Source organism: Talpa occidentalis, unplaced genomic scaffold (assembly GCF_014898055.3).
Source record: "Talpa occidentalis isolate TD23 unplaced genomic scaffold, MPIMG_talOcc4v2.1 talOcc4.12, whole genome shotgun sequence".
In the NCBI taxonomy this organism is placed as follows: Eukaryota; Metazoa; Chordata; class Mammalia; order Eulipotyphla; family Talpidae; genus Talpa; species Talpa occidentalis.
In genome coordinates, this window is record NW_023601212.1 from 74037793 (window position 1) to 74065342 (window position 27550).

General features: G+C 42.8%; 1 protein-coding gene across 6 annotated transcripts in view; it reads left to right on the top strand.

Annotated features, from left to right (window-relative positions):
- Positions 1–27550, top strand: part of TMEM248 (transmembrane protein 248) — a 47573-nt gene that overhangs the window by 5873 nt on the left and 14150 nt on the right. For 2 of the 6 annotated variants that reach the window (XM_054693574.1, XM_054693575.1), the window contains exons 4-6: positions 314–444; positions 3798–3938; positions 15047–15207. In XM_054693574.1, the coding sequence (XP_054549549.1) occupies positions 15202–15207 (6 nt within the window). In that variant the 5' untranslated portion in view covers positions 314–444; positions 3798–3938; positions 15047–15201. Of the gene's footprint in view, positions 1–313; positions 445–787; positions 840–3797; positions 3939–15046; positions 15208–17553; positions 17600–27550 lie in introns of those variants that run through there. The other 4 variants (XM_054693576.1, XM_054693577.1, XM_054693578.1 and 1 more) reach the window with 4 other exon arrangements.

Sequence of the window (27550 nt, forward strand, 5' to 3'; positions counted from 1 at the left end):
TTGCACTGGCCTGTCTCACCCACCTGGTTTCCACAAGGACAACCAGAGATGTGTTTCCAGCAGGTTCCTCCACTCCTGGAGACACTGGCTGGGCGCGCTGACTCAGCTCGGTGCCTCCTCAGCGGGAAGAAACTTCCATATGGCACTGAGTGCTGAGGGCTTGTTAGAGGCACAGAGCCTTGCATTTGGGGCCTGTTTCTGGTGGTTTATTTTTCCTTTCTCTGATAGTGTTTTACAAGGAGTCCATTAATTGAGGGTCTCAAAGACCCCCAAAAAAATGCCATGGTATTAAGATTTTTTTTTTCTTTAACAGATTCAGGATTGTTTTGGGGGAGAAATCCCAACTCAAAATCAGAGAAACGGGAGACCGTGTCAATTTGGAGAGTACACTAACTACTAAATACCATAGTCTTCCAAGATTGCACTGAGGAACCCAAGCCCAAGGTAAATGGAAGGATGCCCATTGGTTCGTACGTGCTTTTATTCAATTTTAATGGCTAATTTTTCCAATTAACATGGAGATATTTGAAAAATATTGAAAACCTGGCAAATAGGTATAGTAAAACTTATTTCAATCTTAAATATTTCACTTATACCAAAAGCAGAATTTATTATAATTTTATCTGCTTGTCTTCAGGCAGCAAACTCATCAATAGTATTTAAAAATATATTCGATAGCTTATCTCCTTTTCCATGGAGAGGTTTGTCATATTTTATAATTTCTTGGTATGCAGTGAATCTTAAGTGATTAAAAATTAATTTCAGCTTACTGAAACCTCATTCATAGGATCCCACTGTGGTGGTGGTTGAAGAAATTATCAAGACCACTTCCAGATTGGGTAAGACTATTATGCAAAATGTGCCAATCAGTTTTAGAAACAAAAGCATAACAGTATTTTTTTAATATATTAAAAATTGATGCTTGCATTCACTGGCTCATACATTTCCAATTTTCTTTTTAACTTATTTTATCATTCAAATATTATATTGATACAACTTCCTAGGTTTTGCATTCATCACAAAGACTTTCACAAAGACTTAAAAATGAGAATTAAAATTTCCCTACATAAGTTTGGAATGAGTAGTGCCTGAGGAGGGACCCACTGGGTGACCAGCGCCAGGCTCACCACACATCTCTCCTGGGCTGAGCTCCCTAGGTACTGTTCTGCATGATCACACAGCGTCTCCCCAAATCATCCAGGCCTGTGATGGCTTAAAAAGAATTGCTTTAACTCCCATGACTTTTTAATATTAAGAACATTTTATTATAAAAAGTAAACTTTTTATCATTGATATAAAGGCAAACCAATGCTTTACCAGAAATATAAAGAAACCATTAAGAAACTGCAACAAACAAAAATCCTCAATTGCACAAGGAAAAAACAAAGCAAACATAAAAATCAGAAGGGCAAACAATGGCATTAGATTGTATTTAGGGGCTGTTGCCAGCCGGAAGAACCCCATCAATGAGCTTTAACACTTGTGGCTTAGAAAGAGGAGCGAGTGTAGAGACATTGAAGTCAAGAGTGGAAGGCGAGGCTCAAGCCCCATGGTGCCAAGTCCAGTTACAGGAGCTGCTGTGGAAAACACTTTGGTGTTTGTTTTAACCCAGATTAAAACTTACTCAGATGCATTTTTTTTTACCTCACACATAAACAAACAAGCAGAAAAAGCGAAAGTTGAAAACACACTGTCAGCAAGACTGAGGGAGTCTGGCGTTCTTACACGTGAGAGTATAAATGTAAATTCGTACATCACTATGAGAGGCAGTCCGGCAAATCAGACGTGGATACTGAATAACTTAGCTTTCAATAAAACAAGGTGAAAATTAGCGTACAGACAGGGTACTTTGCATCATAGGGGATACAAATATTTTATTTATTTATTTTTATTATTTTTTCAACCTCACTTCCCCTGAAGATGCAAGGCATGTTAGGTTGTTAGTTTGCTAATTGCGTATGCACACATGGGCACTCTCCTATAGTCTAATCTCATTTAAATGTGGTTTTTGGGGCCTCCCCGGTGGTGCAGCGGTTGAGCGCTGGGTTGCGAAGCTGCCCGCAGCCTCTGCGGCGCCGGTTCGACGATCCCCGGCTGCTCCCCGGCCACCAGAGGAGGGTCCCACATGGCGCGCAGACCTCTCCTGACGCCCGCTGCTCCCCTCAGCAGTGTACTTCGGTCCTTCTGCCTGCTCTGCTCCCCGCTCTGGCTCTGGTGAATTCTCTCACCCTCCCGCGCTTCTGACTGTACCCAGTGCTTGTATAAACAAAACAAACAAACAAATAAATAAACATGCCTCTATTAAAAAAAAAAATAAAATAAATGTGGTTTTTGTCTATTATTTTTCACAATTTCCCCCCCCTTTTAAAGATTTATTTATTTATACAAGAGCTGGGGTACAGTCAGAGGTGTGGGAGGGTGAGAGGATTCACCAGAGACAGAGTGGGGAGCAGAACAGGCAGAGGGACAGAAGACACTGCTGAGGGGAGCAGCAGGCGCAACAGGAGAGGTCTGCTGCACCATGTGGGATTCTCCCTGGCCCGCTGGGAATCAAACCAACTCTGCAGAGCCTGCGGACAGCTTCACAGCGCTGTGCTCAACCTGCTGCGCCACTGGGGAGCCCCCAATTTCCCCTTTTTAAAAAAAGATTATACATACAAAAACAGGGGTACAGGCCAGAGGTGCGGAGGTGAGACAATTCACCAGAGACAGAGTGGGGAACAGAACAGGCAGATCTACTGAAATACACTGCTGAGGGGAGCAGCGGGCTCGACAGGAGAGGTCTGCTGCGCCATGTGGGTAGCTTTCTGGCCAGCCAGGGATCGAACTCATGCTGCAGTGGCTGTGGATAACTTCGTAGTGCTGAGCCTTAACCCCTTGCACCACCAGGGAGGCCCCCTTCTGGCCCATTTTTAAATCAGGTTGTTTGTTTCCTTATTGTTGGATTTGAAGAGTTCATTGTGTATTTTGGGTAACAATCCTTTAGGTGTTTTTAAGATATTTTCTCCTAGTCCATGACTTTTTTTGGTCTCTTGATGAGGATGACTTGTTTGTTTGCTTTTGCTCCTTAATGTTTGCCTTGAAACATGGAAAGTCCAAACTTAATTATATGGCTTGAAAGGAAAAAAAAAAATCGGTTGAGAATTTGCTCTGAAAAAAATCTGAAATAGGTGAAATTAAGTTGACTTTATATTTAATAACTTGTAATGACACTTGCAACTAAGTGTTCATCCCTAGAATAAACCAATGAATCAAGTGTTGATGAAGAGGAATTTGGGTATAAATTTTCTGACAAAATTACTTGTCAGCAGTAATGGCATCTTTCAATTCATTCCTGATTGCGTGACACTGTTATAAATATGGTCACTTTTTTTTAAAAATATTTATTTATTTATTTATACAAGCACTGGGTACAGTCAGAAGTGCGGGAGAGTGAGAGAATTCACCAGAGCCAGAGCGGGGAGCAGAGCAGGCAGAAGGACCGAAGCACACTGCTGAGGGGAGCAGCGGGCGGCAGGAGAGGTCTGCGCGCCATGTGGGACCCTCCTCTGGTGGCCGGGGAGCAGCCGGGGATCGAACCGGGTGCTGCAGAGGCTGCGGGCAGCTTTGCAACCCAGCGCTCAGCCACTGCGCCACCAGGGAGGCCCAATATGGTCACTTTTTAAATGAAAAATATTTGAGGGCTTCAAAAAATTTCCCAAGACACTCTCTTAATTCTTCTTTTTTGAAGATCCTATCATAACACTGCTCTTGTTTATTTTCTCTCCTTCACATGCAACCACCCTAACCCTCTGAAGTCCTCCTTGCCATTGCATAAATGATTTCAATGTTTCTCCGACACTGAGTCTCTTAGCATCTTGGGATCTTACGCCCCATAGACAGTCCACAACAGAGGCAACAAGACTGTTAGAAGGAGAGTGAGAAATATATACCCTGAGGTAAGCAAGGAGGGGATTGGAGAACATCCCTCAATGAGAAACCCTTCTGGGGAAGGATTTGTATGTTTGTGTCTCTTTTTTTTTTTTTAAAGATTAATTCATTTATGCATACAAGAGCTGGGGCACAGGCCAGAGATGTGGGCAGAGGCCGCGGATTGCCTCACAATGCGGTGCTCAACCCCTTGTGCCACCAAGGAGGCCCTGTTTGTATCTCTTGATGTGGAAGTTATGCCTGGATTAAGGAATATCTGAATGCCACAGTGACATGTGACAGAGCCATCACAGTGGTCAGCGATGTGAGTGGCATGTTCTGCAGTGAATGTGTTTGCGGCCAGGGCTACTTCCCTGGGTGTTATCCCACCCACGGAGGACCTGGGATAGTGAGCATCCAAATGGCTCCTCCCCTGCAGTTCAATATGAATCAACAATCTGTTAGGACCAGGAATGATGTCTTCTAGCCCCCATACCACCAGGGCTTTGGGAGTTTCTTCCACCCTCCCCTCCACAGTAGACAGAGCCTCTGGGGAGGATCTTTCTGCTCCCTCCTGAGAAGGAAAGCTGTTCTAGGAGCAAGCAGGGATCTGACCCTCATCTTTGCTTCGTAACAGGCAGGGTTGACACCTGATCCTAACTAATCATTATTTTCTTTTTTAAGATTTGTTTATTGACGCATACAAGAGCTGGGGTACAGGCCAGATGTGTGTGTGTGGGGGGTGAGAGGATTCATCAGAGACAGAGTGGGGAGCAGAACAGGCAGACTGACTGAAATACACTGCTGAGGGGAGCAGCGGGCCGTCAGGAGAGGTCTGCTGCGCCATGTGTGTAGCTCCCTGGCTGGGGATCAAACTTGTGCTGCAGAGGCTGCGGACACCTTCATAGGTTGCGTCTTACCTGCTTGCACCACCAGGGAGGCCCTGGTTGTTGGGGCTTTTTTTGTGGGTTTTTTTGTTGTTGTTGTTACTTACTAAGGGACTTTAAGAATGATTACTGGTTATTTTTTTTTGGGGGGGGGATTTATACCAAGTGGTAGGAGGCTTGGGGAGCCAGCCAGGCAGCTGGAGATGCCCTGAGCACCTTGATCTGGTAGGTGATTCCACAGAGGAATGCACATGTAAAAGTTTCATTGAGCTGTTTTAAAAGATTGTGCCATTTAACAAGTGTATTTTAAGACTCAATTTAAAAAATTATCTTAAAATAATTTTCCTGAGGATGAAAAGAGGCCAAAGTAAGTAGTGCTTAGGAGCAAGAGCCTCTAATGGTGAGGGTTGCAGAACATTATGAATATGCTAAAAACCACTCATTGTATGCTTTATGGTTAGGTTTTTGGATATTTAAACACCTTAACTTAAAAATCCAATCCAACCCAAGTTTTTAAGCTCCTCTGAGCCTCAGATCATTCGTTCTAAGTTCAGTTTGTTGTTTATTTTGACAGAGGAAGGGGAATGGGTAATTGGCAACAATTACTGTCTCAGTTCTAAATTACTTGGAAGATCTGGACCAGTTTCCCCCCTCTACAGTGACTCCTGGTATCAGCAGCCCCTGGCCTCCTATAGTCTGTGCATGAAGCATCTGAGGTTCTTCCAGGGCAACCTGCTCCCTCCCATACCAGCTGCCCCACCCCAAGCCACCTCAACCCCTGGTGAACTCCCGCATTCATTCTTCAGGTCTCAGGGCCAGTAAGACTTTGTTAGCTGAGGCTCCCTTGATCCACTGAAGAAATTATTTCACATACTATTATGCTTAAACACCAAGGTATATTTAAGCATAATAATGTATTTACGTGTAAATGCTAAAGTGTATTAATTCACATAGATACCAAACTGTATCTCCATAGAATCCCATCCTTCATTCCAGAGCCCTTACTTCATTTTGTGGCTATATTTTTATTTAACCTTATTAGGTTAAGTTTTTTCCCTCTACCGTATCTAAGCACCATGGATGTAGGGACTGTGTGTTTTGGCTTAACCATTATGTCGTTTGCTTAGAAGAATGTAGGCTTTTCATCATTATTCAGAATGAATGAGTGAGTGAATGACTGAATGAATGAATGAGAAATCTGGACACAGACAAGTTCTTTCAGCTGTTCCTTTGCAGGATTGGGATCTAGGTCTTATGACTTCTAGTTCAAAGTATCACTATGTCAACAGTTAAAAAATATTTCAAAATATAAGAAATGCTGACCTTGTTCTTTGCATCATGTGCCACCTGGACACACATCAGAGTGGCATCTGAACTAGCCAGAAAACTTAGGAGCTGAGGCAGTAATATTATAGAAGGTGAAGGGGGCAGACTTCAATTTCAGATAAGAAAATCATCCTATGAAAATCTCGCTCTCCCTGTTAAAGTGACAGCCCATGTACCAGAAAACACATAGTATGGTCTTCAGAATGAAAAAGGCTCAACCCTGAAGCCCTAACACTAGTTGTGTGACATTGGAAAAATTACCATTTTGAGTGTCATTTTTCCTTAAGAGAAAAACTGGGAAAAGTATCTATTTACTTTCTAAGCTTGCTGTGAAGTTTAAGTGCAATAATAATAATACGTGGAAATGCCTTTGCACCATGTTTGACACATAATAATAGCTTAATTAATGTTAACTCATTATTGTTCTGATAATATAAGTTACCCAGGAATAGGAACCCTGGGGCCCTGTCTGTTTGTTCTCAACTGAATCCCCAAGACCTTGAATCTTGTCTGGCAAGTATGAGGCACTTAATAATATTTGTTGAACAAATATTTGTCAGTCTTGGAGGGAGGTCAGGATGAAGGATGAGAAAGGTTTTTAAAATAACATGGTTTTTCTTTCTAATTAAAAAATCATCATATTTTCCTCAGCGCCAGATTTCCTTGTGTATTTAGGAAATTGAGGGTTTTTTGTTCTTTTTTCTAAAACATGCTAATATAGCGGGGAACAGAGTATGGAATTTGCATGAGTGTTTAAGATAAAATTTGAGACTTCCAAGAGGCTTCATGCCAGGACAAGCTGCTTGAGAAAACCCCAGAGCTCTGGGAGGACAAGACATTCACCCTCCCCCCATCTCCAGAGGCAGGGAGCTGAGCAGCCCTAGGGAGCATCTGAGCCTTGTAGTGTCCCTCTCTTCACAGTTTGGGCCATGACAAAGCCATGCCACAGGTATTGGCCATCTGTGACAGTTATCCAATTGCCAGGGGGAGATGGGACCCCTTAAAACATAAGACTACCCAGCCACAGCTGTATCTACAACAAGAATCAATATGTTTATAGGAAACAGGTGCCTAGTAAAAACAAGAATAATAGTAAACTTACGCAAGCTGATGTGTCCTATTATATTGTCTTAATAGAAAGTCTCTGAAGAATGACCCTTTATGGTCTGCTTTTCACAGAGAGGGAAACTGACCTGAGAACTTAAGTAACTTTCCAAAGCATAGAATGGTAATTGGAAGTAATGGGATTTGAACCTGATCCTGTCCTTTTCCAAAGTCACTACGCTTTTAACCATGGAAGGCTCAACAGTCGATTTGTCTTTGCATTCTTTCAATGAACATTCAGTTTAAACTATAGCACTGGATGGCACTCAGCCTGAGCTCTGGTCTGGTCGTTGGTGGAGGCATTTATTGTCCTCCTGCTGTGGTTCCTGTTCCACGGCTGAGACCAACGTGCTGAGGAGCTGCCATCACACATGAAATCAGTGAAACCCCCATCAAGTGTCCCAGGAAGGTGAGGTTACTGTGTGGGGCTGGGCACCCTGAGTGGTTCTCAGAGCTCTTTTGCCCCAAATCTCACAGCCCGGCTGGAGTGAAGCCTGTGTAACCAGCAACGCTTGTCTCTTGCTCTGCAGAAAATAACCCACAACACTTGGTATGAAGTAACAGGAGGGGTCTTTGGTTGTGTCATTTAATTTTTTAAAAAGATTTATTTATTTGTGCACACAAGAGCTGGGGTGTAGGCCAGAGGTGCGGGGATGAGAGGATTCACCAGAGACAGAGTGGGGAGCAGAACAGGCAGACTAACTGAAATACACTGCTGAGGGGAGCAGCGGGCAAGACAGGAGAGATCTACCTCGCCATGAGGGCTGCTCCCTGGCCAGCAGGGGATCGAACTTGTGCTCCAGTCTGTGTTCACTTCTCTTTTCCATCATCCCTGCTTAGAGAGGCGTGTGAAAGCTTCCACTCTGCTTCTGGCATCTGGGTTGCTAAGGCAGCAATCAAACAGGAAAAGGCTTAGAGGGAGACAGACCCTCTGTCCCTCCAATTGCTCTGGAGGGGTCCCACTCACTTGTTTCTTGTGACCTGATGATCTAGTGTCCTGCTAACCTTACTGACACACAGACCTGTTGACCTGTCAGAGTCCTTCTCCCTCCCCTCTAGGACTTGATTGGAGCTTGTACTTCCCTGACCCACCATCCTGCCACACTAGTCCCCCATGACTCCACCCAGTGCCCACCCTCACCCTCCCAGACACCTCTCGCTCTTTCATCCACCTGCTTTGTGTCCACCTGAGACGTGCACAGGCTGCCCCTCCTGCTTGGGCTCCCTGGCCACCCAGCCTCCGGCATGAGTGCACATGAGGATAATATTTTTTCAGCACTGGTGTTTGATGTGAGTTTTAATTGAACTGTCAATAAATAAAGTAACTTCAATGTCTACTTGACTTCTTAACTCTTGAAAATGTTACTCTTCCTGGGTTGGCGTCTCAATGACAATGTTGAGATGTTGCTGTCACTTGTTCACCAGGAGGAAGAACAGATACGAGAGTAGGGAGATAAGATGAATTTAAGTTTGCATAGAAGTGTTGAGGAAGCAAGAGATGATATGAGTGTGATGTTGGGTGCGAGTACTTTGACATGACCTAGCTCTTGGTAGAATATGTAGATATTAAAACACTACTTGAGCCTATCAAGAAGAACCCCGGTATTGCCAGGCAAAATGTCACAACAAAAGTTTAAACAATGAGTTAGGACTCTGTTGTGGAGGGAGCTCTTCATGCTGGAGGAAAATGAGTGAAAATGGACAGGATGCAAAATAGGGACAATATATTCTGAGAGACTTGAAATCCCATACATGTACGGGGAAGGTATTTTCATTATTTGAATAATCCCCATAGAGTGGAAATGAGCTTGCATGGGGAAGACAAAGGGTAACTTCCTGCCTTTAGGTTCTTGCTAGGTCTATGTTATCATACACAAAGAAAAGTCATCTTACTATGGGCCTCCCCAGTGGCACAGTGGGTTGAGGGAAGTGCTGTGAAGCTGTCCAGCATGGGTTCGATTCCTGGTTGGCAAGGGAGATACACACATGGTGCAGCAGACCTCTCCTGTCTCGCCCGCTACTCCCCTCAGCAGTGTATTTCAGTCATTCTGCCTGTTCTGTTCCCCGTTCTGTCTCTGGTGAATCCTCTCACCCCCCACACCTCTGGCCCGTACCACAGTTCTTCTATAAATAAAAATAAATCTTTAAAAAAAAAAAAGAATATCATCTTACCAGAAAGTAAAAACAGCCATACATTGAGGTCTGTGAAAACAATCAAGGAAGCAGAATTCAGAATGCTGAAGAATGTAGAACTTTTGACAAATTACAAACAAAGATGGCTGCAGAAAAGTAAGATGTCCAAGTGTTAATACTTACAAATAAGGTTGTGTGAATGAACGTATCAACCAATGTACATAATATTTCTTTTCTTTCTTTTTTTGTTGTTACTGGAGGTTCAGGTGGCATATGATGGTTGATAAAATGACTTCAGAGTTAGGGGTCAAGGGGAAACAAAAACCAGAGTAGGAAAGAAAAACCACCAGGAGGCGTGAGAGCTGGCTGCTTCCTTCTCGGTCTTATTTAGAGGCGGGAGTCGTGTGTCTGAACAGTAAGGATGGGGCCCTTCCTTCAACCCTTGCTAGGATAAAAGGCTATTGTTTTGGCCCTCCTGAGTCTCAAGGACAAGGCAGGAAAGCCGGTGTTTTGATGGCATGTGTTATGGGTAAGCGGGGAGGGGTGCTGCCTAGGCTACAGTTGGTAAACTGGCAGAGACCAAACATGGCTCCAGGTGTCCTGTAAGTTGGAATCACTCAGGTGTGGTGTGTGTGGAGGCAGTCTCCATTGCTGATGGGCGCAGAGGTCCCTGGGCTGTGGGCTGCTGGGATCCAGGGGGCTGCTGCCTTTGCTGCTGGGAATAGGGGCGGTTTTGTGGCTGCTGGAGCTCAGGCCGGAACCATCGGTGAGGCCTTGGCTGGGGTTGGTCCTGCCATCCCACCTTCTGTGGTGGGCTGCTGGGGTGGCCTGGGGTGGTGGAAAGGCCTTGGGTACCTGGATGGCAATCAGGATGGGAGGACCCGTTCTTCTCCCTGCTGTTGGTCTCCTGCAATGGGGCTGCCTTTTTGGATTCTACCCCGTCAGTGCCCTTTATAGGCTACTAAAGGTTGTGCGGCCCAGGGTCTTGCATAAAGTGCGTGGGATAGGAAAAGGGTGGTGGGCCCAACGTCTGGGCCACTGCCCAGTCTCAGCAACTTCCACTTCACTGGCTGGTTCTGTCCCATCTAAGGGGGCCTCTGCCACCATGGGGGTCAGGCAGCGGGCTAGGTTGGGGGATGAGTGGGTGGAACCTATGTCTATTGGGCACATAGTGGCTGCCCTTCACGGGCACCCCCACCCCTCTAGGCCCAGAACAGCTTCCTCTGTCCTCCCACAACAGACTCCACAGTGTCCTCATATGCCACAATTTGTGGAAACTTCCTGGGGTTGTTTCTTTTAACAGGCAACCGGTGAGGGGAATGCCTCAAGGGTCAAGCTGGTAAAATGGGAGTATCTCACCCCTGCTGGGCCCACCACCCAATGTCATTCTTGCCAACATTTTACTTCCTAGTAGGAACTTAATTCCACTGAGGGCTTTTTCCACCAACGTGGTGTTCCAAGGGATAACCCTATTTCTTTTAGGACAGGTTCCACAGTATTTTTAGGAAATTCATTCAGTACAGAATTGTGCCTGCTCATCCTACTTTGATTTCTGTGATCTGCAGTTTTCTTTCTGTTGTAACTGGTTGTCACACATTCTTTCCAGTAATTTACTTGGGTTAGAGGAGGGATAGAACCAGCTCTATTTATTTCAATATCTGGATCCCTTCTGGGTCCATTTACTTTGTCCTTTGGGTTTCAATCCCATCACATTTATTGTTCATTTTCTACTCAGTGCCAGACTGGATCAAATATACTTAGAGAATTTTTTTTGAGGATTATATTGCTGCAAAAAAGGAGTTTCTTTCAGGCAAGTGGTCCAGGGTGCCATCAATATGGGTCCCTTTAATCCCGACTGCATTTTAGGTCATCCACTGTAGGTCCAGTTCCTTGGAAGGCCAGTGTGTTTCCTGTCCATCTTTATCCCTTTGTTTTACTCTCCTGGGCCTAGCCATGATCTGTGTTTCACTAGTGCTCACCATTGTGGGCTGGCCTTGTTTTCAGCTCAGTGTGTGAAAGAAGTTCTCCTTTAAACTTCAATGTCTGTTCCAGAATTCATTGATGAATCCACAGGAAATTGGCTCCAGTGGTTTTTAGTATATTTCCAGAGTTGTGCTACCATCATCACCATTATCAACTTTTGAACATTCTCCTCACCCCCAAATAAATCCTGTTCCCCTTTAGTACTCCTCCCCCCTTTATCTCCTATCTTAGGTAACCAGTAATCTACATTCTATCTCTGTCTATTCTGAACATTTTATGTCAGAGGAATCATAATGTGTGGACTTTATGACTGGCTGCTTTTATTTAGCATCGTGTTTTCAAGGCTCATCCATGCTGTAGTGTGCATCAGATCTTTATTTCCCTTTATGGGTGAATTATATTCCATTATTTGACTATGCTATACCTTGCTTATCCAAATTCATCAGTTAATAAATTTGGGCTATTTATACTCTTGGGCTATTATGATGCTGTTATGAACATCGGTGTACACATTTTTATGTGGCCATGTTTCTGATTCTCTTAGGTCTCTGGGCTGGAATTTCTGGGTCAAATCTTAATTTATGTATAACTTGTTGAAGGATGGCCAGACTGTTTCCAATGTGGCTGCACCCACTTAACTTTTCCTTTTATAAAATTCCAAATCTCTGACATGGTAGTTGGAATAAGAGATTTGAGACTGTAGATTTTCAATTTCCTGTAGTCTCACTAGAAAGGTATATTTGGTGCCAATACACCAATAATGGTGGGACTCCTTTAATTATAGTATGTGTCGTAACCTTGGCCAGGAGTACCCCATCAGAGAGCTTACATTTGTCATTATGTAGATGGTCCCATACACCTATGCTATTTCCGCAGCTTCAGCGTGGGTTGGCAAGGAAGGGGGCAGGGTTATTGCCCATTTCTACATGGGCTTGTATGATGGACTTGCTCTTACTCCATTGTGGTAATCTACAAGTTTTCCCAGGAACCAGGTGTTGGCCAATCGAGGTTGTCTGTGTGGTGTGTGTGTGTGTGTGTGTGTGTGTGTAAGAATTGTGTTCCCCGAAGTTAGCAGTACTTAAAACAGAGACACTCTTCCTTGTATGGATTTCACAGACTTAGCTGATTCATCAAAAAATTACAGTGTCAGCCAGAGAGGGCATAGCTCAACCCAAGGAGATTCTGAAATTACTTTCAATTTGCTAATGCTCAAAGCAGCAACCACTGAAATGTCAAGTAAGAACTTGACATTGTAACAAGTCAATTGATATTGTAATAATATTGTTACAGGACAGGGAAGGGGCACCCCAGACCCAGCAAACATGCCTGCTCTAAATAGTTTCTGCCATCTGCTGCATCAACACAAAACATATGAGACTTTAATGGGAAGGAACTTTAATACAATTAGGAAACAAGACAGGATAGGCAAAGAATATAGTTTCTAAATCATGCACCCAAAGTTATCCTTCCCCTCGTGGGTAAAAGTCCATCCAAATGGGATTGGCCCAGAGCAAGGCCCCAAAGCCTGCTACAAGTCTAAAGCATCTTCCAGTGGGGACCCACAGAGAAGGATCAGAAACAACCAGACAAGTCTGGAAGGAAAAGAGCAAAATCAAAATCAAGACAAAAACTGCCATTGTCACCTCCCCACGGGTCTCTCACCTACATCTGTGTCAACCAGTCCACGACCAAAAGGCAAGCACAGTTTCTTCATGTGTCTCTCAGCTCCATGTGCCTCCTCCAGGTCTCTTTCTGGCTCTCCATCCTGCTTCCTTCTTTCCTCAGTCTTTGCAGCTGCTTCTCTCCCTGCTTAGCTCCACCCTCCTTTGGGTGGTGCAGGAAACCTGGAACCTCCCCCTTTCCTGGGGACCACCCTGTTACAATATCAGTTTGCAGCTCTCTCTCTCTTTTTTTTAAAGATTTATTTTTATTTATTTATACAAGCACTGGGTACAGTCAGAAGCGCGGGAAGGTGAGAGAATGCACCAGGGCCAGAGCAGGGAGCAGAGCAGGCAGAAGGACCGAAGTACACTGCTGAGGGGAGCAGTGGGCGGCAGGAGAGGTCTGTGCCCCATGCGGGACCCTCCTCCGGTGGCCGGGGAGCAGCCAGGGATCGAACCGGCGCTTGCAGCTCTCTTTTGATCCATTTTTCAAGTTTCTGAGGTTCAGATCTTTCATTTCAGATTTCACTGCAAAGTTTTATTACTAGTATCTAATTTCAAAGTCTGCGCTACTTCAAACCAAGAGTCACTTATTTGTTCATTAAATTTTCTTTATCAGAAGAATCCCTTTTCTTTCTAAATATTGTCCTAGCTGTATATCCTTAGTAAAGAATGAGTCAGAGATCTCTCAGTAAGTCCTACTCCAGACACCAGCTGCATAAATGATGGCAGCTCAGCAGGCTTTAACAGGGTTCGGCTGCTAAAGAAGACTCGGGAGTGTAAATGACAAATCTACAGTTTGTTATGGAGGAAAAATACCATAACCCTCATTTTCAAAAGTTTATATTATGCAGCTTACCTTTACAAAAGATCTCCACTAGTCCCTGCTTTGGCTAACCAAAAGAAATCGGAAGAGGTTTTCACTTTCACAACAGGTCTAAGAAAAGAAGCGATCTTATCTGTAACATAAAAGGGCAGGTTGAAGCAGCCAGTATCCATGAAGAAGCTACAAGTATTCCTTAAGATCTAGCTAAGACAACTGATGACGATAGACACACTGGCCAACAGATTTTCAATGTAGATGAAACAGTCTTTTGTTGGAAGAAGAGCCTTCTAGGACTTTCATAGCCAGAGGGGAGAAGTCGATGACTGAATTCAAAACCTCAAAGGACAGAGTAACTCTTTTGTTAGGGGCTAATAAATCTTTTGAGTTTCAATTGAAACAATGCTTATTTAACATTCTGAAAATCCAAGGGTCTTTCAGAATTATACTAAATCTACCCTGCCTGTGGTAAATAAATGGAATAACAAAGCCGGATGATAGCACATCTGTTTACCACATAGTAAACTGACTATTTGCAGGCCACTGTTGAGACCTATCACTCAGAAAAAAAGATTCCTTTCAAAATATTACTGCTCAATGACAATGTAGCTAGTCACCCAGGAGCTCTGATGGAAATATACAGATTAGAGTTGTTTTCATACCAGCTCACATACCATCCATTCTGCAGTCCATGGGCCAAGGAGTAGTTTCCATATTTAAATCTTATTATTTATGGAAAAATGTTTCATAAGCTTTTGCGAACATAGATGTGATTCCTTATGGATGTGGGCAAAGTAAATTTAACACATTCTGGAAATAATTCACCTTTCCAGATACCAATAAGAACATTTATGATTCACTGGGGGAGGTGAAAATATTAGCAGACATTTGGAAGAAATAGATTTCAACATCATGGGTGACTTTGAGGGATTTAAGCCTTCAGAGGAGAATAACTGCAGATGTGGTAGAAATAGCAAAAAAACTAGAATTAAAAGTGGAACTTGAAGATGTGACTGAATTGCTGCACTCTCACAATAAAAGTAACAGATGAGGGGTTGTTTTTTGTGTGTGGATGAGCCCAGAAAGTGGTTTCTTGAGATGTGTAAACTTAGTTGATAAAGAAGCGACAGGGTTCGAAGTGATTGATTTGAAAGAGGTTCTAATATGGGTAAAATGTTATCTAACAGCATTGCATGCTACAGAAAAATCTTTCAAAACAGGAAGAGTCAATTGATGCGGGACCGTTGTCTTATTTTAAAAAATTGCCACGGACACCCCCAACCTTCAGGAACCACCATCAGCAGCCATCAGCATTAAGTCAGGACCCTCTACCAGCAAAAACATTATAGAGAAGAGAGCAATAAAGCATTTTCAAATGAAGGTATGTACATTGTTTTTTTGAGACATAATGTGCCATTAATAGACGAGAGGGTAATGTAAATACACTACATTACATTTTAAACACACTGGAAACCCCCCAAAATCATGTGATTTTTTTATAGCGATCTTCTCTATGGTGCAGTGGTCTGGAACAGAACCTGCAGGGTTTCGGATGTGCCTGTATAACCTCAGAGGTCTGTGTTCTGCAATTAACAACACAGCTCAGGTTTTTGTGGGCCTACCACACTTAACCCTGCTTTACAGGTCATAGAGAGTTTAGAGGAGTTTCATGAACTTTAATAAGTTGGTATTATCACCCCTACTTTTGTAATGAAGAACATGAGGTTCATAGTGTTTGTCACTTGGTCAGAGATAAGAGAGTATGCAGGAAAGCCAGGCATAGACCCCAAGCCCCACCTCCAATCAGAGCCTCCTTTCCACAAACTATCTTCTTATCCTTAGTGAGGATCCTCATCATTATTAGCAATGACATCTTTGTCTGTTGGAATTCATATTTTTTCTCTTATGAAATGCTTATTGTCCCTTCACTTATTCAACAGTATTTATTGATTCTAATATTTCATTGAGTGTAAGATGTTCATTTACTCAAAAACTTTTCAGAAAATATTACATTGTGCATGAAAATAGTGCTGTTAAAAATCTTTTTCTTCTATTTCAATTTGATATATAGAATGGACAAAACTTATTTTTAATTTATGTATTTATCTTGACACAATGACCCACCATATTGTTCTTCCCTATCACAGTCCAGGTTTATTTCATAGTCACCCCACAGTAAATTATGCACTTAAATTACCCTTGACCACTGGAAGTTGTTCACTGTTTACACTGGCATGCTTGACAAAGCCTCCACTTATAGTCTGGATTGCTTTAACAACATTTACATTAAGAGTATGATCTTGAGATAGAAGTTTCATCTTTGGTTTAATTACTTTCAGTTGGAAAGCAGCTTTTGAAAGTCATTTGAAAGTTCTTCATACCTTTGTCAAAAAGTTATGTTTGGGGTCTGGCCATTCTCTTTCATGACTCCTATCAGCATCTCCTGACCTGACTTATTTTAAGATACGTTGTAGCTTCTGCCTTTAATTTTCTTATGATAGATCATCTTCTGTACTCAACTTTCTAATTCCATGAAGAATTATAGTGTATTTTTCATTTTTATTAACTATCTAGTAGATACAAAATACTTGTAAGCTATATAAAAAATTCAATAAATAACTGTGTCACCCTTTGAAGATAAAGAACATATCTTTTACCTCTGAGGTGTCCTGGGCGCCTCTTCTTCAATTCCATCCTCTTTTACTGCTTAACAAGAAATTGAAGCATTTTTCTCATTTTTTTGGTCTGTCAGAGATGTACGTATTTGCAAATGTTGATTAGATTAACATGTTTTGGAATTTTATGGATGGAATTAAGCTGTATCATTTTGTGATTTGCTCCCCCACTGTTGTATCAACTATTTCAGTAATTTTCGCTGCTCTTTTGTATTTGATTATAGATACACCAAAGTGCCAAAGCATATTTTTACATTTGACTATATGAGCTGTTGTTTGCCCCCCGCCCCGCCTCTGTTCTTAGTGACTACAGGCAGTGGTGCTAGAAACATTCTTTGTAAGTCGGCTTGTGCAGGTGCCAAGCGTTTCTCCAGGTAATACATCCTAAAAAGAGCGCGTATATCTTCAAGTTTACTGGATATTGCCATATTATTTCATAAAGTGTACCAAATTATACCTTCTTCAGTAGTAATAAATACGCGAGCACAGAAGCACACACGCACACCATACACACCCATGCACGCACACACCACCATGGTCACCCCACCACCCACCACCCACCACCCACAGACACATCCACATCCACCGAGCACACGCCGGTGCACACGGATCCCCTTCCACGCACTCCGCACGAGACCTAGACACGTCGCACACCCACAACGCTACACACGTAGGTACACAAACGTACGTCATGGGGCTTACAGTCTACGCACGCACACGTGACTCCTCACGTGATCCCGTCAGGGGCGTGGGCTCCGCTGCCCGCGCTGAGGTATCTTGTCCCGGCTGCGCCACCGTCGGACGCCAGGTGTCGGAGGTCACAGCGGCGTTGGCGGAGGCTTTTTTTTTTTAACCCGGAAACCGCTGCTGCTGCCGGAGCCGGAGGAGAGTTCGTGTAGCGGCGGCGCGAGCGGGCTGGTGTCCAAGGCGCGCGTCGACCCGGCGGAGCCGGACGTCGCCCCCGGCGCGGCGGGGAGGATGGTGCCGAGCGGCCCCGGGCCCGCCGCGCGCCGCGGGGAGTGAACTCTGAGCGGCCGCGGGCGTCAGCCGAGCACTGCCCCGGCCGGGCCCGGGGCGCGCCGCAGCCCGCCGGGGCGGGTGAGCCGGGGCGCGTGGGCCGGGGGTCGGGGCCCCGCCGTGGGCTACCCCGGGGCTGGGAGGGCGCCGCGCCGTCCGAGAGCCGCCCTTCCGACCGGCTTTCTTCTTGGGCTTTCGGGGCTGCAGTCCCCGCCTCGGCTCCTGGTGGGGGTCGCCCCACCTTAGGCCGGGGCTGGTCTGCGCGGGTGGCCTCCAGCCTGATCACCCGCCACCGGGGTTTGCCACCTGCATCCCGGGAGCAGAGGTTTCCTGCTCGCTTTAGAGATGGCGGGACTTCCACGTATGGAGCTGAGGCCTGGGTCATTTGGATTTAGCACCGGAGACACTTTGGTAGTTTGCCACTTTTGACTTTCGGCAGTGTTTGGGTTACTTCTCCGTTTACAAATGACACACATCTCAGGAAGAAGGTGGGAGGGAGAGACTCACGTGTGTGCGGAAAGTTAAAATGAAATAGTGGTATTTTATGTGTCAAGCTTGGTAAATCTGCTGAGATGGAGTGGATTATTATCATTATTATTATCGAAAAGAATAATCCACGTAATTTAATAAATTTAAGGAGCAGTTTAAGGTAATCTACAGGTATGTCGTTCAGGTTCCCTTGAATCAGCACCGCCGGGGTAAAGCTAGGTTTGTTGTGCAGTTTTGAATTATATCAACATCATAACCAATGGATAGTTGGTGAGGGGGCCTTTATTGAAAGAAGCTGTTATCCACTGATAGTTAAGTTCGGAACTGGCTGATTGTGGCACTCACGGAGTGATGGGTGATGAACTTTGTAGCCTGCTTTGGCAAGAAAGATTGTGGCTCCTGAACTGCTACTTTCTTGCCTCAAAGATGGGCCGCTTCGGGTGATAGTGAGAAGAAATGTTGATGATGAAAGTTTGGTAAATTGGTTTGTCCCCCAGGCGTTCTTTTTGGTCAGCTTGAACTCTAGTATTCCTGTTCCACCTGTAGATGAATGCTCCATCGGTGCTGAAGGTTTAGAGCGCCTTCCTACTTCTTTCATTTAAGGATTCTGAAAGGAAATAGACTTGTTGTGCCCCTAAGATATGCTTAATGACTATTCAAGCCTGTTCACTGTAGGAGTAAGGAGGCAGTGTGTTGACTTCCTAGTAAAGTTGTGGGAGGAATTTTGTGGACTGAATTGAGGTGGGCAGGATTCAGGGCTGGCAGCTGCCTTCTGGATATTGAGATCACCAAATGTTGATTGAGTGCACTTTCTCTGTTTGGGCTGGAGCTGCAGCTGCTGCAGGGAAGAGAGGGCAAGTGCAAATATAGTTTCTGCCCCCAAGGAACTTATTTAGAGAAAGCAATAAGCTATAAAATGTGGGAAGACATAATTGCCACATGGAGATACCAACTATTAGGAATCTTGTTTCGGTTAAGATCAGAACAGGTTTTATAGAGGAAGTGACTTTTGAGGCAGACCTGGAAGGATTAGGAGGATTTGGGTCATTCAGAATTAGCTGGGGGATGAAAAAACTATGGCCAGTTAGTGAAAGAGCACCTAGACTAGGTAGCTGGGGCCAGAGGCAGCTGGTTAGAAGTTAAATACATTTCTAAGACAGAAAAGCAATATGCTACCCAGTCTGGTTTCTGGTTGATGTCTGAGTTCTGAAGTATTGTTTTCATTTAATGAGTTTGTCTTGTTCTCTTAAGCAGCCAGTGACATAACTAGTGCTTAACTTTTTTTTAAGGACAGTGAAAAAGATACTGTCTGGTATTCATCAGGAAATTCAATTTGGTTTCTGCAAATTGTAAGTTGTTTCAGTGTCTGTGTTTAATTTGCAGGAGAACAGTTTTGGTACCATCTCTGCCACCCTGGCTGCAGCCATATGGTACATGGCAACTCTTTAATCATCTTTTGAGTGTCTTTAATGACATCTCATTCAATTTACAGAAGGCTGTTTATTTCTCTTACCCAGTATTGTCAAAAAACCTTTGAAGCCCTTCAAACACGATGCTATGTTATTATGCAGGAACATTGGTTGTCTCAGGACATTTCACTGACTTCAGCCTTTCTTTAAACATGCTCAGGACTGTACCATCTTAATTTTGTAACACAAGAATCTTCTTTCCTCTACCTGCTACTCTATCTCCTCCTCTTCACAGCTAAGCACCTTTAAAAGAGTGGCCTTAAAGGAAGACGTACAGGGATGGCAGAGCTATGGGATTCTTTAGTTAGTATTAATGTGCCACAGAATTTCATTGCTATGAAAGAGGACTTTACCATTTTATTTCTTACTATGACATTCCAATTAAAATGGAAAACATGTAATGGAGGAAAGAAAGTTGAAAGTGTTGAGGATTTATTTTTATAAACATGGAAATCCTGAAGTTATCTTTTGCACACATCAAACAAATTTGACAAAGTCTGCGATTGTCTTTCTGTGTAATTACATACCTAAATGCAGTCCTGGGGAGGACTTGACAGACTTTGGTGATGATTGTCTGCAAAGTACTGTCATTTAGCAGTTGGACTTTCGTGTGGTTTGGTTGAAAGTGCTGTTTTCAGAATATCTCCCAGTCTTTACACTGAGTTTGGATGTTATGTCATATTGAAATTTTAGTGTCTATTTAATTTTGGCCACTCACTGGTTTTTTAAAATATCTGTTAACTAAACCCCAAATTATTATATTTTGATAAGGGGATACAGTAGTTTAATTTTAAAGATGGTCAGCAATTTAAAAAACTAAAGAACGAGATGAGTTATTTTCAGTTGCAGGGTTACAGCGAATTAATTTTTTCAAAAACAAAAGGGGACTTGGAGTTACAGGGATTGAAAATGGAGCAGTGCATTCATTAATCATGGATGAGTAGAAATACAGCTAAAGGTTGAATTTTTTTAAAAAGATTTATTAATTTATGCATTTAAGAGTTGGGGTACAGGCCAGAGATGTAGGGGGTGAGAGGATTCACCAGAGACAGAGTGGGGAACAGAACAGGCAGAATGACTGAAATACACTGCTGAGGGGAGCAGTGGGTGAGACAGGAGAGGTCTGCTGCGCCATGTGGGTTGCTCCCTGGCTGGCCCGGGATTGAACTAGTGCTGCAGAGGTTGCAGATTGCTTCATAGTGCGGTGCTTAGCCCCTTGAGCCACCAGGGAGGCCCTAAAGGTTGAATTTTGGAAGTAAGTCTGCTTACAAACATGTAATTATAACAGCACATGTTCTTTTTGTCCTTTTTGTTTTTATCTGGGTACAAATTTCGCCTAAAATGCATATTTAGCAACTAAAACTTTATACTTTCTGTTGTAATGTCTCTTGATCATTTAAACTTGTTACTGTGAAAGTTTTTCCTTCTGTATTAGATTAAGAAACAAGACACCATTAGCAGAAGATGCCTCTTGTCTTTGCTTTATGCTCTAATTGATGAGAGTGCTGAGGCAATTGTCTTGCTGAATTTTAGAGATGGGAAATAAGTTAACCATTTGGAACTTAAAAAAATCAATCTTAATTGTGCTTTTATTGAAGGCAATGGCTAAATACACTTTATATATCCATGGCATGTGAGTGTTTTTTTCAACTTGGCATTTGACTTGAAACCTACTTATCAACCATGACACTGTGAGTGATGGCATGTTTTTTAGATGAATTAGGTCAGAATTGGTCTCTCCCAGTTTATTTGCAGCATAACCTTGAACAAATTGTTTAATGTCTTTAAACTCTATAAAATGAGGATAGCAATATCTTACTAGTAGTGTTGCAAAGATTAAGAAAATATGTATGTAAAGTTCTTGGCATAGTTCCTAATGTGTATACATTTTAAGTGGTCACTATTAAAAATGATATTTTCTCGGGCCTCCTTGGTGGCGTAGCGGTTGAGTGCTGGATTGTGAAGCTGCCCGGAGCTTCTGCAGTGCCTGTTCGTTCTCCCTCCAGGGGGCAAGGGTCCCACATGGCACGCAGACCTCTCCTGCTGCCTGCTGCTCCCCTCAGCAGTGTACTTCATCAGTCTGCCTGCTCTGCTCTCTGCTTTGGCTTTGGTGAATTCTCCCACCCTCCCGCGCTTCTAACTGTACCCAGTGCTTGTATAAATAAATAAATAAATAAATAAATAAATAAATAAATAAATAAATCTTTAAAAAAAGTTTAAAAAAAATGATTTTTTCCTCACTCTTAGCCCTTATAATCTAGTTTCTGCTATCATCACAGCTATCTAGCTGAAAGGGGTTTTACTTACATTACTATTGATGTCTTTTTTTTTTAATATCCACCTTTTTTTTAAGATTTATTTATACAAGAACCAGGGTACAGGCCAGATGCACGGGAGGGTGAGAAGATTCACCAGAGACAGAGTGGGGGTACAGAACAGGCAGACTGACAAAATACATGGCTGAGGGGAGCAGCGGGTGAGACAGGAGAGGTCTCCCGTGCCATGTGGGTTTCTCCCCGGCTCAAACCCATGCTGCAGGGGCTGGCTCTCACAGTGTGGCTCTCAACCGCCTGCGCCACCAGGGAGGCCCACTATTGATGTCTTAATTACAAAATTGCATGGATATTCTTCAGTTTTTCTCTCATTTGGGGTTGACTGTTCAAGCCCATAACATACTGGGAGGCAGCAGAGCACTTAATAGTGCATGGGCTCTGGAGGTTGCTAAATTTGTTGTGAGGATCATATATAATATGTGCAAAACTCTTAGTGCCTCACTCACAAAAAGTGGGCCATGATGTTAAATGTTAATGTACAGTACCTTCTCAGTGTGAGGCACTGCCTAAGGTGGGCGGTGCGGGGAGAGGAGGGTGCATAGACATCACAGCAATGAGAGACAACAGGAGCAGGATATTCTTGGATTTCAGTTGGCTGAAGAAGCTAGTGTCAGTGGGGATGGAGCAAGAGATGCTTTTGAGACATTGATGAGGAGGGAATGACAGGACTGGTAACTGGTTACTTGTAGGACAGTGAGAGAATCAAGAATGACTGGCAGGGGTCATGGGTAGATGGCTCTGTCTTTCATTATGAGGAGGAGCTGATTTGGTTCAAGGTGCCTGTGGGTTATCTAAGTAGAAAGTTCCTGTGGATGGCAGCTTGGGTCCAAAGTGAGGAGATAGATAATTAAACTTGACAGTCAGCTACAAAAGAGTGGATCCACTGAGCAGAGATTCCAGCCAGATTGAGGGAACACTGATTTTGAAGAAGAGTGAGAAGGAAGGGGCGGCCAGATAACTGCAAGGAAGCCAGGAGTGAGGTCCTGGAAGCTGGAAGAGGAAGGTGTGAGCTGCAGTGTCTAGTTGCACAGTGACGTAAGAACTGTAACTTCAGACATGGGCTTCAGCATCTGAGTCCTTCCTAGAGATCTTGAGGGTTTCCTTTGCCTTCATTGCTGTTTATTTGCAATGTGCAGGTGCACTGTGTCTGTTTTCTGCTTCATGTTTCTACTCAATGCTGGGTGCTTGAGGCTGTTCAGGGTTTCTTTGATACTGGCAAGTATCCTTATCTCTGCTAAATCTTGGACATCTGACTTCTCATCCATTACTATTCTTTATTATGCCTAGGGTTTCCACCTCCTTGCCTGGAAGTCCTTCAGATATCTCAGACATCACAGGATATTTGAGAAATGCTGATTTTGTTTTTGCATTCACACTGGACCCCTCTCCTACATCAAGATGAGTTCCTGCCGTTCTCTTTTAGCACAAGACTAGTATATTTCCTCAAATGGCATGTGGAGCAGACTTGCCTTTCATCATCCTTTCTCATTCTCCTTGTGGCATTCCCTCCTAACTTCTAACCTCTCTCACATTTTGGAAAGGACCTGACTTTATAGGTGATCTTAAAGGAATTTTCCATATAACCTAAGGGCAAAAGTCTAGTTGGTTTTGTTGTTCATGCATGAACTTTTTGGTCTGGGTCATAGGTAGTGATGTAGTGTATCTCAAATAAAAATAAGTTAGAAACCATTTAGGAACTATTACCTCGGTCTATGAGACCCTATCCTGTCCAGAGATTCTAGTTTTAAACCGAGACAAGTGGCATGTGGTGTACTGTAAAGTACAGGGGCTTTGGAGAGAGGGAGGAGGACACTAGGAAAGGACTCATGTATCTGGCATAGTCAATGTTCATTTATTTCCCTTCCAATAAAATACAACCACATTACAAAATTACTTTTTCTGCCTCTACTGGTCCCTTTGGAAATCTTTCTCTTTTTCTCCCTCTTTCCTCTGCTTTCAGTGATTCGTTTCTTCACTTCTCTTGACCCCACTCTCTTGTTCCTTTCATTTGAAGCAGTGATACTCACCTGTTGCCTCAGTTTCCTCATCCCTCTTCTCTCCTTACCCTTTGCTCTCTCCCCTGAGTCTAGCATCAGAGCCATCAGTGATCTTGCCATCAGTGACAGGGGGATTATTTTGAGTTCCGTTTCACCTGAGAGCTTTTTAAAGAACCGAGAGGCCTAGGAATCCTTTTTTCTTACTCTCCGTGCTTGTTCACATCTCAGCAACATTGTACCAATTCCTCTTCCTTCTTAAAATTCTTTGCCCCTTACAGGACACCTCTCTATCTTGGGCACCCTTCTGTTCATGGTCACCCTCTCCCTCCATGCCTTCAGCTGGCCTCTCAACCTGCCCTGATGGAGGAGCCCACACTTGTCTGGAGAGTCTGTGTGCACTGCCTGCCTAAGCAGCATGCACAGCTTAGTTGTCTGGAGGAAGCAGGTCTAAGTGTTCTTGGTTTCTAGCACTTCTCTTCAGAGTACGGATCACTGCTAGTTAAGTTCTGTCTTTCTTTAGCCCCATGCCATATTAGGGCACTGTCCTGTTTTCTATTTTTTTTTTTTTCCTGGGTTGGTTTAAGAACTGAGTTGGTTTAAGAAATCATTCGTAAGTTTTTTTCCTATTGCCTTTATTAATGAAGAAAATGGATGCAATTAAAAAATAATGAAGTTTAATTTTGAACACTGAGTCAGCAGGATCAATGGAGGAATCTATTTATAAATTTTATTGTTATAGATTATTAGAAAGGAAATACATATTCATGATAGAAATGAACAACAAGAATGATATGTGTAATCTCATCAGCCGTGCAGTTATTTTCCTTTGGAAGTTTCTCTAATTAAATTGGTTTTTGTTGACATTGTTTGCTAACTTGTGTATATTTTTGTTGACATATGTAGATACACACTTACATACAGGTGTATGAGGTCACACACAGGCAGACCTCTCCTGTTTTAAATTCTGATGTGACATGTTGTTAATGACTTGATTTTTCTCTAGAAATGAATTTTAATTCAGATTTTTCTATTTTCTAATTGTAGCTCCAGGTAGTGAATGGTTCCTTTTTATATACAACTCAAGTTTTATTCTGTCTTAATTGTGAAACTCTTTATTTACTGTTCACATTTTGGTTCCTGAATTCTATGAATTTGACCTAGGTAGAGTCATTTCTAGATTTTTCTGCTTTTTTTTTTTTTTAAAGATTTTTAAAAAAGAGTTGTTTTAGGGGCCTCCCCTGGTGGCGCAGCGGTTGAGCACTGGGCTGCGAAGCTGCTCGAAGCCTCTGCAACGCCTGTTCAATCCCCGGCCCCTGGTGAGGGGCCCACATGGCCCACAGACTTCTCCTGCTGCCTGCTGCTCCCCTCAGCAGTGTACTTCGGTCCTTCTGCCTGTTCTGCTCCCTGCTCTGTCTCTGGTGAATCCTCTTACCCTCCCGTACTTCTGACTGTACCCAGTGCATGTATAAATAAATAAATCTTTAAAAAAAAAAAAAGTTGTTTTAGGGTCATAGCAAAATTGAGAGTAAGGCAGAGATTCCCATGTAACAGTTATCCATGCTCCCACTCATGCACAGCCTTCCTATTGTCAACATCCCTCACCAGAATAGTACATTTGTTGTAATTGATGAACTTACATAGCACATCATGATCAACCAAAGACAATAGTTTACATTAGGGTTCTCTCTTGGTTTTATGTATTCTAGGGGTTCAGGCACGTGTATGATGACATGTGTCTACTACTGTGGCAGCATACAGCATGTTTTCAGTGATCTAAAGTCCTCTGTAGTTTGCTTGTTCATCCCTCCCCACCCCGCAACCTTTCACAACCAATGATCTTTTTTTACTGTTTCCATGATTTTGCCTTTTCTAGAATCATACAGTAGATAGCCTTTTCATGTTGGCTTTTTTAGCTTCAGGGTTTCCTCATACATTTTCATGACTTGATAGCTCTTTCTTTTTAGTGCTGAGTTATAAACATCCATGTGCAGGTTTTTTTGTGGACATAAATTTTCAGCTCTTTTGGACAAGTACAAAGGTGCACAGTTGCTGGATCATACAATAAGAGCATGTTTAATTTTATAAGAAACCACCAGGGTACTACCCTTTTGCATTCCTACCATCAATGAGAGTTCTTGTTGCCTCACATCCTGCCAGTGTTTGGTGTTTTGGGTTTTGGCTATTCTAATACGTGTGTTGGGATATAATACCCATATTATATCCTTGTATATTTTGGATAATAGTCCTTTATCAGCGATATCTTTTGCAAATATTTTCTCCCAGTCTGTCCTTTTCTTTTCATACTCTTAACAGTGTCTTCTATAGAACAGAAATTCTTAATTTTAATGAAGTCCAGGTGATCAGTTCTTTCTTTGATAGATGGTACCTTTGGTATCTGAAAAGTTATCATCAAACTCAAGGCTTGTCACATAAGTTTTCTCCTGTGTTATCTTCTAGGAGTTTTATAGTTTTGCATTTTGCATAAATTCTACGATTCATTGTGCATCCATTTTTCTCAAGAGTATACAGCCTGTGTCTTCATTTATTATTTTGTGTGTGTGTGTGTGTGTGTATGTGTGTATGTCATTCCAGCACTAATTATTGAGAATACTTGTCTTTGCTTCACTGCCTTGCTCCTTGTCAAAGATCTGTTGACTATATTTATGTGGGTCTCTTTCTGTTTCATTGATTTGTTTTGTCGCCAACCTTTTCTCCACAACCTACACTGCCTTGATTTCTATGTCTTTATACTAAGTCTTGATGTCAGGTAGAGTCAACTCTCCCATCTTTGTTCTTCATTAGTATCCTGGCTCTTTTATGTCTCTATATGAACTTTAGAACAGCTTTATTGATATCCACAAAATAACACCAGGATTTTCATTGGGATTGCATTGAATCTGTAGGTCAAGTTGGAAAGAACTGACATCTCAACATATATTGAGTTTTTCTATCCATGAAAGTGGAATGTGTCTCCATTCATATAGTCCTTGGATTTTATTGGTGAGAATTTTGTTAATCTTCCCCATGTGGATCTACATATTTTGTTACATTTACACCCATGAATTTAATTTTTGTGGGGTGGTAACTTAAATTCATGGAGGATGGGTTGTTTGAGTGTGAGCCAGATGATCCAATTGAGACTGTTAGCAATAGTTACAAAAAAGACGATACAAGGGCCTGAATAAGGGAGATAGCAGAGAAGCATGGAAAAGATGAGGCAAAAGTAAGAGTTGTTAAAAAATGGTATCTTTAGCACCTGCTTAGCTTTGGAGGAGGGATGGGTAAGGCAGAAGTAGTCTAGGATGTTTTATAGCGTTCTAGATTGAGATGGGGATACAGGAAGAAAAGTAGATTGGACAGGGAAGTAGGCAAGTTGAGTTTTGGGCATGTGCAGCATATTCAGTGGGCATTGGATATAGAGGTCTTAGAACTGTAAAGACATGTACAGGACGGATACTGTGATCAGCCCCTGTCATAATTAGAAGATGGGGCAGAGTGGGTGGATCTGAGATATATTTTGGAAAGAAATTCACAGGATTTGCTAATGCATTAAATTGGTGGTAGTTGTGAGGGAAAGTAATGCAACTCAAGGACTATTTTGAATGAAATTTATAGTCTTAAATGCTTACATTAGAAAAGAAGGATTGGAAAATATGAGGTAAGAATCTAGCTGAAGAAGTCAGAAAATATGAACTGAGAGAAACCAAAAAAAAATAAAAACAAAAAATATATGTAGAAATTACT